The 20,137-nt window shown below is 33.5% G+C and overlaps 1 protein-coding gene across 1 annotated transcript in view; it reads right to left on the minus strand.

Annotated features, from left to right (window-relative positions):
• The window catches only part of CNTLN (centlein), a 199,923-nt gene that overhangs the window by 65,211 nt on the left and 114,575 nt on the right, over positions 1–20,137 (minus strand). The window contains 1 exon segment of the mRNA XM_059493082.1: positions 226–390. Coding sequence (XP_059349065.1) covers positions 226–390 — 165 coding nt within the window.

The following is a 20,137-nucleotide window of genomic DNA, read 5'->3' on the forward strand; positions in this document are numbered from 1 at the left end:
CCTTGTTTGGCCTATTTGATCTGCAGAAATTGTTTTAGAACTTTTAGTTCTGTCTATGAATACATTTCTACTTACCATCAAAGGCAATCTAACACCTAAGCTGCTAATCATTGGCTATGATATACAAATGATAGGCATATGGGAGTATAGGCATGCCTGCTTGACCCAGTTATGAACTACTGCTCATACAAATTATCCTCAGCACTAGATAATCTGTTCTGTCACCTTTAGTTTGCACTGCAGCTGTTTCATCTCTAAATCAATGTTCTTTGAAGGAGCTGGTGCGGCTTCACTCTTGTCAGCAGTTTGAGACAGATGTTCTCTCAACTTTAATTTTCCTTGTAGATCTTCCTTCTCCTGTTGCCACTTGGCCATGTTGGAGGTCAAAATCTGTTTTACAAAGAGAATAAACAATCACAATTTCATCCTAAAAACATTTCTGCTTGATTATATGAGATGTTTCTCCAGTTCAGCATTCAAGAGGAATGCAACTGTACATATCACCCGTAATTATATTGCATGGCTGTTGGTTGAATTCTCTAGTACAGGCAAAGATCAAATCTGGCAGCAAAAAAGAAATATACTACCATTGGAAACAAGCAATTATTTTAAAATTATAGGCAAAATAATTCAATTTTGATTGAATATGTTGCAGTTTTAACTACAACAAACAAAAATTATCATATGAAATTGTAATAGCAGTTACTGTTGAAACAAGTTTACCTAGAGCCTTCCTGGAATTCAGCAATTATTTCTACATAGAATATGAATACCATGTTGTCTTAGATACCAATGTGAATTCAGGGTAGTTAAAAGTCCAATCTGTTATAATGGTGACCACTGTAAGCTCACTTCAATTGCTGTGTTGACAACTGCTTTAAAGCATACACCCTTCTCTTGGCTTTTGTTTTGATATTTGTAGGGCTTGTAGAGGTTAAAGCAAAGTGGACCAGCTGCACTAACTATCTCCTGGTTGGCTGGTCTTTACCTATGTGTTATTTCATCCCTTTCAATATATGCACCATAGCCAGAGAACTGCACGTTCCATAACCTTGACTCTAGGGCTGAAGTACTTAAGTGGTAAAAGACAAGCTGGAGCAGGACAGGATAACAGATGTTAGTTGTTTATTCCACTGGGTAGGTCTTACCACCCTATACTGCAGCCAAAATGCTTCTCACTTAGCAACATAAATGCTAAGTCCAATTAGCAGACGAGCCTTGTTAGGGATTTAGTTCAAACAAATATCATGCAAACAAACTCTCAGTCCTGTTGCACTTGACCGACAAGACTTATTCAATCTTTGTACCAATATATTTCACATTACTCCTTTCAGAAGTAATGTTTTAAATAATTGCTTTAATTTAAATAATATTGAATGTTGTTCTGCAAAAAGGGGAACAGAAATAATCTTCATGCTAGTGATTAACTTTCACAAAACTGTAGTCAGCTGAAAGCCAACAATGGCCTAACAGCTCTCTGCTGCTTACAAGGGTTATTAAAATGCTATCTTATTATTCCATGTAAGACTGTAATACAGTAGCTTAACATAAGAAACAATTGTACAAAGTGGTATGGAAATACCTCAAAATGAAAAAAAAACCCCCCTTATTTTGTGAAGAATCCTGATCCATAGCATGAGAAGATACATGACAGCTTGAAATAACTAAATATGTGCTTGATTATATGCTGATGCCAAACGAACTACCCAACCATAAATAAAAAAAAAAAAACCAAACAAACATTAAAAACCCCAAACCCCCCAAAAAATCCACAAAAAACCCCACTCCTATAATCAAACAAAAAAATCCACAAAAAAAGGTGAAAGTTAAGTATTCTATTCTCAAGCAGTTTATGATTTAATTTACAAATTAGATTTTATACAGCTTGACATCATTAGGAAAAAAATCATAAACATGTGTTTATAAAAACATACACTCACATGACTATCTGAAGATCATATATACAGATAAAAGAGAGCCACAGTAATTCCCATTATGAATGAGAAAAGAATGCTTGTATATTTTGCATTACCCTAAAAAAATATCATTGGTACAAGGAAAATTCATTTGGTATTTAAAGTTAAAAATCTAACAGTATTTATTTCATATTCACCAAGGGCACTTATTAAAGTCAGCGGTCATTTTACATATGTATCCGAGGTAAGTACTGTTCTTAGTAAAGGAGTTAATCTTTCCATTCCTGTGTGTGTCTGCTGTCATTATGAAACAAGAGAGCAATATTGTATTTTCTAATTGACTATTCCTTAATCTGATATTCTCATAATTACTACATTTGCAGAGTAAAAGACAAAATATGGACCATTTCAATAAGAAAAACCAGCAGTAATACAGAAGAACATAGTATAGAAAAATATGAAGATTATGTTAATTTGTCCAGTATAACCAATATTTCTACATGCAGAATTTCATGATTCAGTGTCTCTATAATAAATTATTCATAAAAAGAAAAGAAAAAAAAAACATAGCTAGATCAATATCTCTGTTCAAAATTAGAAATGCCCGTATCTGCCCAAGATAGCTCATGACTCTCAGAAGTTTCTTAGGCTACTGCTGCTGACAATATGCATCAGTTCTAAAACAACATGAATTGCACTGGCTACATTCTCAAAAATTATAGAAAATACATTAAAAAAAAAAAAGGTATTCAAGGGACAGGTACTAAAGATGACAGTTGGATAGAAAAACTACTTAAGGAAGTAGAAAAAAAGATTTTAAAATAAGAATCTACATAAATTCAGAAACAGCATAAGAAATATGGATGGAGTCAAGGTAGCATACGATGTACAAGGGTCCAACTTGCAAAAGCAGACAGGCATGCAATTGCAATCAGACATTTCACATAACCTGTCTTTTAATACTGCTGTAGATATTGTAAAAGTACTACAGAATTGATAATTCTACTGCATTACTATTTTATTTTTAATCTATTGAACAGTTATGAGAAAATTCTATCTAAATCCATGTGGGATGCAAAAAACAGCCCCCATGCCCTATGAAGAGATTTATGTCTAAAAGATATTCCTTGGATTTACTTAGGAAACAAGTTCATTACCCTAGCGTTCTTCACCACTGCCTATTCTTTAGGTCAAGTTTTTAATTATTCTTTTCTTTTTCAGACACAACAAAAGTTTTGTGCGTGCGCTACCACGGACACAAATCCTGAATGACAGAGAAAAAAGAATTTACTCCAGGGGAAGAGGTCACCAGGATGAAAGGTAGAAGAATCTTAAACATCAGCTGGACCAGATGTTGGTAAAGGGAGCCTACTGCTGTTCCTCTATGATGTAGCGGCCTTTGTCTGCTGCACCTCCTCCAGAGTGTTTTTGGCTTAACAGATGTTTATAGGTTCAATACTTTAACATCCATCTATCTTAATCTCCTTGCTCCTGGTATACCCATGACACTCTGTACCGCTGTTCACAAAGGAGTAAGTGATGAAAATTTGGTTTCTATGTAGTCTGTATAAAACTTCCAGTGACTCAGCAAGGCTGTTCACTGTAAACTCTCTGCTCACAGCTGTGTGGAAGGCCCAATGGGTTAACACAGGAAGTTCCTGCTATGGCCTATTGCTCCCTGGCATCACAATCACTCCATAAGGGGCTTTGAGGTCATTTTACAGAAGTCACTATTCTACTGCAACTGGCATGTATGAATATAACATTCCTGTTGGAAGGAGCTGATACTGTACTGCTACTGAAGGCACACAATCCCCCACATTTATATTTGCAAAATATACTATATAAAAATTATAAACCAGGATGTAAATCAGGCATTCTTGATGCGTTTTTAAGCAGCGACATAATCGTATCTTACTACTCATTTTGTAAACTAAAGCTAATATACTTTGATGTGACAAATCCCATTTTCTGCGAACCTTCCCTAAAATCCTGGTAGATGCAAACACTGCTATGTCTGTAAATAAACTGAAGTTAACACTCACTTTTCTCCTAAGAAACCTTCCTACAGTAGGTAATAGCTTTGCTATATGCATGGCTCCTATACAAAGTTCTGTCAGAATTTAAATGCTTCTATAAATGTTTTACATAGAACACTGTTTCTGCACAGTTTCTGCTTGATCATGAAAAATATACAAAATAAGCAGTACTCGTTGTACACATAAAACATAACAGAACTTTTAAAAGCATGCTTGCAAGCAGAAAGCTAGGTATTTATGATTTTACTCATTCTCTCGAATATTATTATAACATCATGATAAACCTATTTACAATATCCAACTTATTGTGTCAATCCCACTACTTCTGAATCAAAATTCTTCCTCTGCCTGATGGGTCATAGGAAAAAAAGGTAAAAATTAATAAATATTATATGTAGCTATCTGAAAAGATATATACCAGACTAAAAAGCTATGGTGAATACTTAATGTGATCATATAGAGAAAAGGCAAATAACTTCAAATCCTCGATCAAAGTTCTTTTCATGCAAGTGCTGTAAGTGGTTGATTACTTAGTATTCTAGACATGAAGACAAAATATCAAACAGAAGTCTCTGGTGACTTAATATCCCATCCCTAAATTGAAACAAAGACCCCCCCCCCCACAAAAAGCAAGACAAACTTCCTGTAAAATGTAGAAACTTTTTTGTCATTTGTCCTTCTGAAATTTTGGTAAAATCTACTGAATCATTTAGTAGTATTTTTTTTTTTTCAGCCAAATGCAGTTATCAGGAGCTGACTATTCCACAAAATGTCAAATAAATGAAGGTAATATAGAGGACTTTTTGCCAGTGCTTTAGCTAGTTGTTAGACTTCAGTAGCCTTTAGAGACCATTAAGTACCCTTTGGCTAATTGGCCAATGGTAGATTAATCCTCTTTTTATTCCAGCAGCACTATTTTAACACCCTTTGCACTCTGTCAGTGTAGTATCTGAATGACAAAATAATATTGTGCATGAATAATAAGCAGAAAAGTTAAATTAACATTTCATGTTTCACATGCCATACCTATGTGTCAGGGAAAAGAACCCTCTTTTAAAGCCACTGACATTCAACTTTTTAAGACAATCTCATGTTGACACCTTACTGAAGTGAATCTTCCTAATTACTGCTAATTGCCTATCAAGCAAAAAAAAATATCTTTCCTTGAAGTGCAGTTGTCTAGTATAGATGAACACAGCTCCAAAGTGCATAGTAAAGACAGGCATGACACTTGAGGTGTGCTACATTATTATGAGGTCATACTAAATATGGTTTGCAGTGAACAAAGCAGCTTTTAAGGATGTTTAAGGTACTGAAAATGTCAATCTCTCATGAAGTGTTTAAATTAGTTCCCCGAAGAGAAGTACAGACATTAACCAGCAGATAAGAGGTACATTTCTCATCTCAGGTATTTTACTAAAGAAAAACATTTGGTCTATTGATAGTGGTAACACAATTGCAGTTCGTCTGCTTTATAACAGCAACATTTACATTGGAATTGCCCTTTCACATATACAAATTATAAATTCAGCTAGTATTGGAAAAACACTTGTAATCACTAACAAGAACTTCTAGACTCAAAGATTTTGAGTGTCTTCTTAAAACAAGTACTATTACTGATCAATCATCACTTATAAAGGGCTATTTGCTAACACTTCAGAAACAAAGGTTTTACACATAATTTTAGTTCAGGTACTTACAGCTGATCTATAGCTAAATTTATTTATAACTTATAAAACCTAGCATTGCAATAGCAACTTATTAAATAATACAAAAAGAAAATCAACAGAATCAGTCCAGACAGGTTCTTTTTTAATTTTCGTTTGTTTTTCTCTTATTCTAAATACTAATAATATCAGATAGATCAAGAGCAGAAAATGTAACTATATTTTAGAGAAATATACAACTCTCATATATAAATGAATTGGAGTAAAGTATTCTGGGCCCAATTCTCCAAGAAATTAACTGCTCCTCTAACAAGAGACAAGTCTGAGTACAGAACTGTGCAACCAATGATTTTTCAAACAAATTAAGGAAAATAAGAAAAAAACTTAGTAATAATACAAATCATATTTTTTAAGAAGATGAAACTGCTTCTGATATATGTCATCTGTATAATGATTATACCAATTCAAAGATAAAGGTTTTGTCCTGCAGCAATTCTAATTTAGCCTTCATTTTCTATCACTTCAATTTCATGTCTCTGTACAAGTAAACATTGCTGCATCCCATGTCTAATTTCCGTACGTATTAAGAACACTATCCTGCTTTCATACTAAAGCAGATGCTGCACTCCATCTGTCCTTGCAAATTTCAAGGGAATATAAGGACTATTAACTATTTATTTAACAGTACTTACACAAGTAGTTTCATAATGATCAATTATATGATCACAACTGCATGATTTAATTTTTGTTGCGATTGATTTTCCAATATGGAGATGTAAACTGACAAAATATACAGATGTGCAGGACATTGTCTGAAAGGCCTTAATATTTAAACAGAAAAACTACAGAACTGGAAGAAAACAATATTTAATAAAAATAAAAATAGTCAGTGTTTCAGTATATACTATATTTGAACTTATTTGAAGGATTAATATCTGCCAGACACATCCCGGTTCATTAAAACATTTTACTACAAATAAATTAAAAATGAAAATATAACTGGAGATATTTCATGACACTTTGCCTGTTTGAAAATATCTGAGTATTATGGGAAGCCAGATGTGAAGATGTGGCTGAAGTCAAAATCAATGTTTTCATGTTTCCACCATTGCTATTTTAAAAAATACTAATAAATACTAGTATTCCAACACCTAACATGCTGTGCACATCAAGTAATGTTATATACAGGGAAAGACTTCCAGCTGATGCATAAAATTTGCTCCAAGACTTCCATGGTTTTATACTTACTAGAGAATTTTCAATATAAGACATGGTATCCATGCAATCTTTTGTAGTTAGGACCAGGTTTTACTGCATGGGTTTTTTTTAAAAACTAGACAGTATTTATCTGATTTCCACCAAACATGAGAGTTGGGGCAGACTCATAAAGATTGAATTTTTCATCTAGGGTCAGGGATAGTGCTTGCCATATTCCCCCTGCTTAATCTTAACACATCTAAGCACTGCAAATGAACTGCTTGCATGAGAGCCAGTCAGGGAATTTCACAATCCCTACAACTCATTACAAATTTAACAGCAGCAATACTAAGTATTCATATGTTTCAGATAACACATACAAATATGCTGCACTAAAACTCATTGGGGGAAAAAATTAATAATGCTTCCATCTGTTTTCTGTATAACTCACATAAAATACAGAGAAACCAAAATGAAAATGCTATTTTAAAGACTGTGTTTAAACTTTCTTTTGATTTACCCACTTAGTTCCAAAGCATATAGCTTTATATCTTTAGAAATGAAAGTTATTTTTAAGAGAATATATAAGAGGGAAAAAAACCCCAAAAACAAAAGAACTGAAAGAATAGTGAAATATTAATTTAACCTCTCCCCATTTCCATGTGTTTTAGAGACTGAGCCATTTTCTACTGAAATATTTCTGTATCTCTAATGTAAGTGGGCAGGAAATCTGTACTTGTAGGGAAAGCTGTTCCCTCTCCCATATTACTCTTTATATATTATTTTCCTTTACTCAAATTTCAGATTTTCAACTGTAAAAGACTATTCTCTTTCAACATACTTTGAGAAAGTGATGTAACTATTTTAACATAAAAATTACTAACATGTAAGCAGGCTGTAGGCATTCTCAGAAGTTCGTTGCAATATTCAAGGAACAAAATGTAAAAAGATAGCTCTATGCTTAATTTTGTTCAATTATTTAAGTATCTCATTTTTGGCCACTTCAGATATTAATAAAAGCAGAAAAAATGTCCTCAGAAGGTCTTCTCATTTGTTTTTATGCAGATAGCTGTGTAAAAGCAAAACATTTTAAATATAAATTGTATTAACATACTTAGGTAATGGAGAAGTTCTTTGTTCTCACAGAGAATGAGAAACATAGAAATAAACAACAAAGAATTGTAGGAAAGAACCTATTAAGTACCTGGAAGGAATTTTTCTAATCACATAAAGGTGATGTTATACAAATATTATTATTTACATTTTTATAAAACTAAACAAAGACATTGCTAACCACTTCTGAGAGGTACGAGAAAGCTGATAACAAACATCATGGGGAGGACAGGAATATTCTTCAAAATAATGAACTGCATTTAAAAATTATCACTAAAATGTGCTTCATATAAATTAAATTAGTAATTCATCCCTGGATTCTTGTAAATGAACCTCCACAGTCTTATCTTTAATTCATAATTTATATTATCATCAGAACCCTTGCTAAAATTACAGGCATAAATGAACAGTTTAGGGTAAAATATTCTTTATATTACTATGTTATTTATATACTATTTTTACTTATTTAATATCTGAAGAGACCATCACATGAAAAAGCCATGTTTTCAGTCTAATGCATAAAGTGACATATACTTTCTTTTATCACGATTATCATCAACATTATGACTCACTTGGGCAATTTATTATTTTCTCATACATGAACAGTTTTAGGACAGCACTGCAATTCTAAATCCCAGCTTGAACGAGACCTACAGCTACTCAGTAGTTCCCTCATTCTCTTCTGCTGGTTTTACCATGATAAGAGTACAGAGAAAATGACCCATTTTGTGTACACAATACCCTAAAGACCACAGGATGAACTTTCAGCTCAAAAATAAAGAGAAGACTGTGTACAGTTCAGCCACCAAAGAGCAGATGCTTTCCCAGTGCCTGAGAATCTCGTGATATGTGCTGTGGCTATGGTTAGTCAGTCTCCACTACTGAGAAAGGAACTGAAGATCTTGGCACATTAGGCAGCAGAAGTAGAATGGAGTGATGCACAGTAAACCTGAACATGATACAAGCCATGGGAACAGTCCACGACTACCTCATTAATTCCCAATTAAGCCTTAGGAGAGCAAATCAGACTATACAAAAAAACAGTAAGAAAGGATAAATACTCTTCTACCTCCTCTAGCAGTTACAAAGTCCATAAGGCTCAGGCGTTTCAGGCAAACCAGCACCTTGTCAAAACTACAAAATTCTCCCCTTGAGTTACAAGGACAGTAAGAGTGTCTGACTTTGGTAGGGAAGCCATAGAATCCTGGGAATTAGCACTCATTCTCTACTACAATGGATAGTCTAAGACAGAGAATAATTAAGACAATCTCAAAGAAGAAACACTGTAGATATGTATTTTTAAAAAGGAATCTCAGGTAGTTCTCTTGTATCAGAGGCATTCTTGTTGCAAAGTTTTTTTTCCTACTGTTGTAGAAGATGTCTTGGTTCTTGACTCCCATTCCTTTATGCCTAGAGAGTCCAAAAATTCCCCCCAAACAAAATAAAGCAATCAACCAACCAATCAAAACAACAACAACAACAACAAATTACAAAAAAAAAAAAAAACCTTTAAGAAGGTTTATGCATAATCCTTGGTAAAGTGATAAGAATGGCTTGTAATCCTGGCTATGGAGGTATGTTTCAAAATTTCTTCCTGTAGTGGAAGGGAGTAGCCAGGACAACAGAGCACAAGCATTACCTTTGAATACATAAGCTTAAACAGAGAACTGTGAGAATGAGAAAATTTGAGTAAGATGCAAGCTCCAACAAAAATGCCAATTCCCTTTGTGCAAAACAATCTAGACAAAGAAATCGCACTGTGTGACAGGTAAAATAATAAGGTCAAACAGCAAACTGGTGCTTTTCAGATCTATCAGTGCAGAACTGGTGAAGATTTCTCTTCTGAAATCCAGAGGAGTCCAAAAGAACACTTGTTCTTGAAGGACAAGATGTGGGACCTGTTACTGGTCCTCCTTTCTAATCACTGATAAAATCTTACTGGAAACCAGAGAGTAATAAAATGCATGGAGGAAAAGGAGGACTTTGAGTCCAAGAAGACTTTGAGTCCAAGAAGTTTCAAGGACTAGCTTCTAGTTCAATATCTAGTTTGAGCTTCTAGAGTTCAAACTCCTCAATTAAGATATCTTTCCTGTGCTAGTTATTTTTAAAAAAGACCTTCCATTTTGAGAATGGGGACAAAAAAATTATTTGCTAAATAAGAAATACATTAAGATGTCAAGAATACATTAAACATAGCACATGTACCAAATAGTATAAGGAAAATATTCCTGAAAATTTTTGTTTAAATAAAGAAAAGATTCTCCTGGCAGCCATCTTCAGTGTCCTTAGAGAGAAAATGTGCATTATATGTAAGTGGTCTTTTTTTGAAAAATTAAATCCATTCTCTTGAAAGGATATGGAAGCAAAAACTGATCCCTAATTTTAAATAGTCCTTTATCCATGGAAAGGTGGGTATTAAACTTCTTCAGTCTTTTACCATTAATCTATTATTATTTTTAGATATTATTAACAACAGACCTTCAACCTTTCCTCATTCTTATTATGCTTAAAACTTACCAATTTCTTGTTCCTTTCTTCCAACATATGACCTGTGTGTGGTGCCAAACCAAGGTGCAATATTACACTGAGTACCTGGACATTGCTGAGTAGAAAAGGAAATGTCCTCTGTGAAATCCTCTGTAAAAAATAATGCCTGACAAGCTAGCAATGCCTCTGCTATGAAGAGCAGTAGTTTGACAAGCTGGTGGCCCTCATGCTATGAAGTACCTTTGTGTCCGTAAGAAACACACTATTTGTTCAGCCTGTGCGGATCTTTGCAAAATCAACACACATATCTGCAGGACAAAATAATCCCACAAACCAAAACAAAACCCAAAGCAAACAAAAAAGCCACAACCCAATCCAAAACCCAACCAACTCCTATTTTGACTTTTCCTACAACATGCTGAATTTTACTTTATGCTGGATTTCACATATGGTTATCTTGTAAAGGGAGGTAATCATGTAAAAATTAAGGCTTCATTTATGCATGTATTTTTTTCATGAGCAACAGTAACAACTCTCTCTCCTCTAGGTTTACTGTTTACATACAGATGCTGGAAAACATTTGAGAAAGTAGATATCAAGAACATTTCTGTGGTCATTCACAAATTCTGTTTCAACTAAATCTCAAATTTGTCCTTTGGGATTCAGACTACAAAAATTATTTTTGACAAATAAAAGAAAATTCCTGCTAGCTTTGGAAAAAAAAATCCCAAGACAGCCAACTCAGAACTTCAGTTCAACAAAACTTCTTTCTTCTTACCTAATAACTGATTTTTAAATTAAATACAAGAAGACTTTAAAAAATATTTTAATGCTTTAAATTGAAAAAAAAAGTTAAAATATTTTTTAGGCATGGTTAAATTTAAAATTGTTTCTATTATAACTGCTTTGGAAAAAAAAAAAAGTAAACTAAGAATTACAGTTTTCTGTGTCTTTTTTATACCTGAAAACAATTTTTTAAACTGAAACACCGTCCATAAAGATGTCTGAAAAAGTGACAAATAGAGGAATAGTACACAGAAGTTTGGGGTTTTGTTACATACCTTAGTTTTCAGTATTTTTTCAATAACCTGCTTCTGATACTAGCAAAAATGTGCAGCCATTCTCAATTGTGCTTATAAAGAAAGAAAATATGTAAATATCATTATGACAGTTTTACTTGCAGAGACTGTCACACACCCTTTCTGACCACTATTACTTAATGAGATCTTACTGACAAACATGAATTGCCACAAATCTCTACATTCAAAATAAAGCAAGGAAAGTTAAATTCCTTTAGAAAATCTAAGGCGAGTTTCTTACTTGCTGCTGTACAGGAATCATCCACCTGCTACAAAGAAAACAAAAATTACACACTTGAAACGCTTGGATCACTTTCACTGACTTAAAATCTTGTTCTCCCAAGCAACTTAAAAACCTGAAAAAACCAGCAGTATGTCTACACTGTACAGGGTGTTCCCAGTGATAATCATACTTTCTTCAACACCTAATACAAAACACAGACATTGTTTTAACAAATACCACTTGGCTGACCTAGAAGATAGGATGAAGGAATAAGAAAGTCACGTCCAATTCCTCATGGATTCTCATCTTGAATCCTGGATTTTGCACAGTTTACCTTACGAACATGATCCGAGTGACATTTCACAAATTCCTGGATAAATGTTGCTACACTCTGCCAGCACAGAGACTGGCTGTGTCATGCACAGATCAATAATAGCACTATGTTTCATCAGCCTCAAAATCAAAAGTGCTTCATCTGGCAAAAGCCATGGCCCTTGAGGATCTGACATATATAAAATGAGTACTGTACACACGATGTCTACTACAAAAGCTGCTAGTGTAAAGACAAGTCTAGAGACACGCACTACAGTATATAGGAATAGGAAAATATGTGTTTGCATATATAAAGTTTTTAACTCCTATTTATGAAGAGTGTCATAAATAACACAAAGCAGCAGCTGAATAACAGCAATGAAACTGAACTTTTATGATGCCTGACAGAAATATAAAAAACACAGGAAAATCCAATATTCACAGTCCTTGGAGGAATTCTCAAGAAAATAAAAGGATATTTTGAACTGCACATGGTAGTATCTATGACAGTGGGCTGCAATAAAATGCACACTAAGCTATATATGATGACTTCTGATCAAAATTATGCTAATTGAAAATATGCTTTTATCTTCTTCAGAGTAACTACTCAAAATAGAAGTCTTGAGACTGTCAGTCATCATATACTACCTGTAGTTTCAGTCCCCAATATAGGCCTTCCCAAAATAACAACTGAAATTTATGCCTCCTACCACTTAGGCTTCCTCATATCTTAGTCTTTTGGTGACAGAGATTGTAAAGTTTTCAAATAAGTGCAGCATAAGCAGTAGTGCGCAGATTTTTAATTGAAATTACTCTTTACTAGAATGCGTCTCCCTCATTTTTCTCATAGGAAATTTAGTCTTTTTTTTTCCTGCCAAAGTTTATATTGCAAACAATACTTTGGGAAGTAAGTATTTTTACTGTTTTGAAGCCAAACCTTTAACAAACTATCCTCAGCTTGAGTACTTTATCAAGATTTAGACTAAAACAAAAATATTAAAATTAGACTGTCTCTATGTCCCCAATTAAAATGGAGAGCTTTTTCCTTAGAAAATATCATGATTACCTCACTAAAAATGTATTTTCTTATGCTTAATCCTCCTGGTAAAATATGAAGTATGTATTAAAAAATCATAATTTATCTTTCCTTTTCTGTATTTTCCTTTACCAACTTACATACTACCTACATCAAATACTTTAATCTTCACTCAGCTCTGCAATCAGCAAAATAGAAAGGGTTTTACAGGACTAACATAATCCTGTATTCTGTGTATATTACACAAAAAAGCCATTTTTCCTTCTCTGTGTATCTTCTGCTTAAGACTAATGATCTTGAAATGCTTCTCTTGCACACCATGGAATGGTCATTTCCTTTGGTTACTTCATTTTAATATCCACCTTCCCTGTGCCGTGACTTTGTATGTATATGTCTTCAGTGGTGATGGCTTCTTCCTCTGCCTCAGAATTTCTCTTCTTTATAACCTCATGTTTTATCACTAATGTAGCACTCCTGCTTGGCTTCAGGGAGATTCTTAAAAACAAGTGGTTTGAATATCTTAAATTTATCATCCATGTTTACATCTCTTTTCTGCAGCACTAAACTCATTTTAGCATTAATTTTAAAAACACTGTTGCCCATCTGAGCTCAATGATGTAAACTCACTTCCATCATTGCTTCAGATGAGCAGTGTTATTGAAGTTGAGAATTTACCTTCCTGTTCATACTTCCCATTTATTAAGCTTATGCCATCAAACAAATATCTATTACTTTTTCATGCATTCTACAGACCCAATATTTTTTCTATTCCTTTAACAAAAAATCTGCCTACAGCCAACCACAAGCAGCTGATTTGTCTCTAATTCTTCCCTTTTAGATTAGTTGGCCAATATCATTGCAGTTGTCTGACTCCAACTGGCAAGAGTCAATTACAGTCACCTAAAAATTACAGATATCATATCTGCTATGTTTCTATCTTTGCTATTCTTTCAACCTTTCTTTACTAGACTGATGACTCCACAGGATTTCTTTTTCTCAGACATTTAAACTTGAGTTACCTGCTAACCTGCTCTCTGAAAACCTCACATTTGTTCTCCGGAACAATGTACTTTCAAATCCTTCCTATAAGTCTTGAAGTGCTTTTAAAATTAATTTAATTTGGATTCTGTGTATTAGAATTATACACATTATTCTAAGACCAGTCAAATTATGCCAGTCCAAGAAAACATATTCTTTCCACTCCTCTTATACAGACTCCAGTTCATACATTTGAGGACTGTATTTTTTAAATTGGCAATTCAAATTTTTTGAAATGGCAATGAGGTTCATGCTCAGCATTACCTCCTAGGACTCTCATTTTTCTTTAGAGTCCCTGGTTCCCAAGAGACAGCCATTCAGCCTCACTCAATGTGAAACTTGAGCAGTATATTGGTTTTCATTATGATGTAATGATTTGCTCATTAAAAACACTGTGAGATCATAACAATCCACACTCTTCAATCAGACTCTGGTGGATGATTGAAAGCTTAAGAGTAGTTGTCAATGCCTGAAGGTATCCTATTGCACTGGCTTGGATTTTTTATGCTGTCAGTAATTTTTAAAAAATGATTGCAAGATTTTACTTCTAAAGCAAACAGCAAAAAGATGGTCATTTATTTCATAGTATATCCAGATAAAATAGATATATAAAGTGTAAACCATTATCCTGGTGAAACTAATAATGCTATCATTGATGTGAGGGATAAACTGAAAAATTAATTTCATGGTATGTGAGATTCTGAGCTAGTGAAAATGATTAAGGGTTACTTATATGCATCAATTTAACCTTAAGGCATGACTTGAGACATTGAGTCTCCATTGTGTTCCATGTAGCAATGCTTAGCTCAAATCCAAATTCTATGTAAAAGCAACTATGGTGGATACAACTTTTTAAATTTGATTTCATACTTACACTTCAATAAGCAATGACTATTGCACAGAGGCACAAAACAAAACTGACTGAATCTGCTTATAAAACTTCTGAAACTTTCAAGTCATAAAGCTGTTATTATTTAAACCCATGACCCTATTCATCCAACTCCTTAGAAAATGCAACTCCTCAAATAAAGAACTGTCTTTCACCAATTCCCCTAGTCTGTGTATATACCTTGCTAACCATACTAAGCACTCTCCTCCACCAATCTTCTGTTCTGTATCTTTACATTGAGAAAAATTCATTTCACAAACTAGGACAGGAGCAAAGGAAAGGAGAAGTAACATAGAAGAGTCCATTGGAAAGTGCAGGAGAATCAACTCAATGTTCACAATACAAAATTATCTCCCCAATTTCTCATGAGTCTTGAAAACTTTTCTTAAGAACATCATTGGGAAAACATTTATCTAGGCTGGTAAAGAGAGAAAAGAGTGACTGTTAGGTAAAAATCCATCACAAAAACCAGGAAGAGAACTGGAACTTCCAAGGGAGGATATATGGCTGATGGAAACCCAAAGCAGCTATTTTTGGCATGTCATTTCACAGTATATCAGAATACTAAATCAGAGATTATCAACAAAAATTTGCAGCTACATGCCCTGTTGTTGGTCCTTCTCCAAAGGTTGAAAACAAAAAGGAATGCCTCACTATAGAGAGATGTATATTCAAGATTAGAGACAATAAAACTTAATTTTACCAGGATAAGTAGGATGTCTTGAAATTTCCTAAAACTCTGGAAATAAGCACATGCATAAAAGGTTTAGTAAAATCACTTCCATAGTTAATAGCAGTAGTTACTAATGAATAATTAATGGACTGCTCTGCTGAGTAAACCTAAGAGTACTGGTCCAACTGCAACACAATCAAGTGTTCTGATGATCTCTTAGAAAATCGAATCTGCCAGGTCTGAAATGTAATCTCTTGGCAACATATAAATAATTATTCCCAAATCAATGACCTTCTTTGCGTGAGATTTAATGGTGAATAAATATCCTCTGACAAAACCATATATTATCTGTAGGACTTTACATAGTAGAGAAGGTTCAAGAATCCAGCGCAGCTTTATGCTTATCTTTAATTACTGAGCAGATCACAGTGAATTCAACAAAAACACTCACGTGAACACAAAAGGAAATCCTATTATGATAGTACATGTTGAGTTTTTCCAGGTCTCAAGCTGTATCCTATTTGAGAATTTTTTTACTTAAAAAAAAATGTAAATTGAGTTCTGTTTTGGTTCAGGGCATTTTTTCCAATGGTAAGATTAGGAGTAAATGCAAAGGAAAGTTTGATCAAATCACTGGAAAGGTGAATTAAAAAAAGCTCATATCACATGAAATTAAAAACATAAAAGTTACAGGATATCTTCTATATCATCTATATAATCTAAATGTCTATTCCATTACTATATTAAGCTACTGGATATAGATATATTAGCGATCCTTACATAAATGTGTACAACATCTGTAATATTACAATGACATGTTAAGTCTTTTGATACACGTTCTTTCTTCTAATATAAAAATTGCTTTTTAGCATATGCTGATGTAGCAGTAACTTTATGCAAAGTTTATTTCTATTCATTACTATTTTTGATGAATTCAGTCTTCCAAATTTCAGTAATTCTAAAACTTTCAATAAATTTTTATCATTCAGATCTTCTATAGATATAATTAAAATTATCTAATGTACATAATGAGAAATATCTTTTTATGCTACCAGAGGAAGAAGAAAATTCAAAACTCAGCTTAGAAGAGGTGATACTAAATGCAGAATCTTTCATGAACTTAATAAAAATACACAAATTCTCTGGAGTACATCCATGTAAGAGACCTCAAATATATAAAACCAGGACATTTCTAGAAGTGTTTTGACAGGAAATAACTGGATAGGTTTATAACCATTTCTAACTGGACTACATTTATCTAGGAAGCCCAAAAAACTCTGTCCAAGTAATTAAACATTTGCTGCAATGAACAAAATATGAGGAAATTGCAAAAGTAGTTTCAGCTACTGCAGAAGAATTACAAATAAAATTCCATTTATAATTTCAAATTTATTCCTAAAATTTACTTGAAGGAAACCACAAGCATACATAAATAGTTTATATATATATATATATATATATATATATATATATAATACTTATATTAAGTGTGATAATACATCTTTAAAGAGTGAAAAAGATCTTGAATGAAAACCAGAATTTAAGTGGTATCTTTGCATATAATAATACTTCAGTCAATAATTTTCAATGCATCTAAATTTATCATCAGCTTCTTCTTTGTTTCAGTGCAATCAAAGAATACTAAATTGGTGGACTTAGTTTTCTTTGGGTACATAAGAGAAGTGAAGCTGTGATGTTGGTTTTGCAGACACAACACCAAACTCTGGCTATACTTTTTGATACACAGCAATAAAAAATAGTCAAGAGAATATGTAAAGTAAGCCACAACCTTTAAAGAATAAAAAAGCTTCCTTTAGCACTTTACTTTTCTACTTCTCATGCTCATACCTTTCTATGCTTGAGATAATCTACTAGATAAACAAACTAAGATCTCAGGGGAAAAGAGTTCCCTTAAAATTCAAAGAAAAGTGAAAATCAAATAGCTAAAATAAAGTCTGGAGGTGTATTTAAAATGCAGCCGGGGGAAAAAAAAAAGCGTAGTCTGGCTCAGATTTAAAATATGCTTCTAAAAAAAATTAAAAGCACCTTCCTAGTTCAGCAAAAGTGTGGCAATATATCTGCAGGAAGGCATCTAAAAGAAACTTTACTGAAACCTTCACATTATCCTCTAAAGAATGTGTCAGAATTTGACCAGTCAACTTGTTCTTATTCTGAGATTTAATTTTCCTTTTGAAGTAGACTTACACAGCACTATGCAATTGCCTACAGTATTCTGTAAAGAAATTTTTCAGCAGCTTTCCTATGACATCATCTGAGAAACACTGGAAGTGCAAAAATATGGTACATTTGAGCAGTGGACATTTGAATAGCCTTCACATGAATAAGAGAAGCATTAGTGACTTAAACTGCTTACGGTTTTAATTTCTTTTTCAATATAATTTGTCTGGATTTTTGCCACGAGAATGACACTGCATAAAACTAATTATGATTACTGTGTTGTATGCAATAAAACCCCTCTTCTTATAAGTAATGAATGATAGAAATGAGTAGGGGGAACACTAAACCTTAGAGAAAAGATCCTGAATTTTCCCAACAATTTTTTAAAATGCTTTTCTTAGAAATTAAGAAAATAATAAATATCATGGCTTCCACATTAAGTATCTGCTCCAGCTGTGATTTCTATACACTAATAACAAAATGTAACTACTGTACTTCTTGTACAGATGGTCTTGACTCAGTGTTAACATGAATCCTTGGAGAATGCAAGTGTTGATTCTCACATGTGCAGTCACTTCACAGCCATTTTTTTAAAAATATGCAAGGAATTGCTTTTGCAGAAATCAAACAAAGCCAGATATCTACATTACTGCAAAGCATTTATAAGGCCAAACAAAACCAAAACTTAAATACAGAATTCTGAACTCTTAAGAGCAGACAAATATGCACTACATACATGCCTGGGTGGATTTTCAAGAAAATACACAAAACCGTGCATGTACATGTTCTGAAAATCAGCAGATACTAGAGCCCTTAGGTTGCATGAACTGTAAAATCTGTCTCAAAATGAACATCTGGAATATCTAAATCTTAAATCTAGAGTTGATCTTCTAGAGTCTCTGGGGATTAAAATGAAGGACTGACTGCAGAAACATCTGTCCTTGTCTGCTAAAGCATTTACTCTCTTAGATAAATTCAGGCAAAATGGCATCTTGTCCAAGCCATGATTTTAATGTTAACAGTCGCTAGAGAGCTAAACTTACCTTAGCGTAGGACCAAAAGTTCACTATTAATGTAAGTTTACCCAGAACTTTATGGTTATGGCAGTTAACTGTAGATGCTTATTTTTGGATATTAGTAATTTTGGCACTCTTGAAGTATTTAAGATTTTCTCCAAATCTAGAGATTGTGTCAGTATTTTTTTCCATGGTTTGACTGCTTGTTTTGTATCTTCTACCTTTCAAGAATATTCTAAAATCTAAAGTAAAAAAAGTATTAACAAAAAAAACCTTAAAAAACATTATTTCTCCTGCAGTATCTAAAAACTTCACTTCTAGATATCATTTCTTACAAAAAAAAAAAACCAACAAAAAAACAACCCATACAGGTCCCCCCCACAAGTGTGCTTTAGAACCATTAAATCTGTCTGAATCAGGGTTCTCTCTCTAAAACATGAGTGTACCCTGCAGTGACTGTGTAGGTTCTTTACCTCCTTAATTTTCACTTGGCAAGTAGCCCAAGCCTCTGCTTTAAATATCCCACTTGGTAGCACTAGTATGGCACCTGAAGAGTAATTAGTTGTAAGAAAGGGAATTTGAATCGTTTGCTGAGAAGGAAAAAAATGTGCATGCCTAATAAAGATTTTTTCCTTGAGTACCTGAAACACCCTTTATTTATTTTTGCTTAGAATGCACCACCCTTTAAATAGACCAGTGACTTTTTTTTTTTTTAAATCTTCCAGAAAAACTGAGTGATAGAAAACCATTTTGGTTTTAAAGCAATGCTATTTTTATTTTAGTCAGTCTTTTCCATTACAGCACCTCTTATTGTTACATAAATTTTGTTCCCCCCGTTTATTTTCTTTTTTTTTTTTTTTAACAGCTCCCTGATAACAGCATTTTCTATTTTATATCTCACATTGCTCTTCAATAGATACCTAAGGAGTAGTCTTTTAGGAAGGCAAATCATGAAGATGTCTGAGAAATCAGAACATTTCCGCTAAATTACACATATAGTTCCCTGTGAAGTTTATACTGTCCATGAAACTTTATATTATGATACTGTTTGTAAGATAGGCAGATCTTCACTGGTTCCAATGATGTTGGAAACTTTTTTTAAACAATTCATTACACATACATAGTTATGCAAAATGAGTAACAGAAATGAAGTTTTCCCTCCTCTAGAAATTAGCAGTTCCCTAGTCCTAAGAAAGTGAAAAGTGCTGCTCCTGATACTGCTTCTGCCTTCTGTGCAAAGACAAAAACACAGAGAAGTTTGAGGGGGAGGGGAT

Source organism: Ammospiza nelsoni, chromosome Z, assembly GCF_027579445.1.
Source record: "Ammospiza nelsoni isolate bAmmNel1 chromosome Z, bAmmNel1.pri, whole genome shotgun sequence".
Classification (NCBI taxonomy): Eukaryota; Metazoa; Chordata; class Aves; order Passeriformes; family Passerellidae; genus Ammospiza; species Ammospiza nelsoni.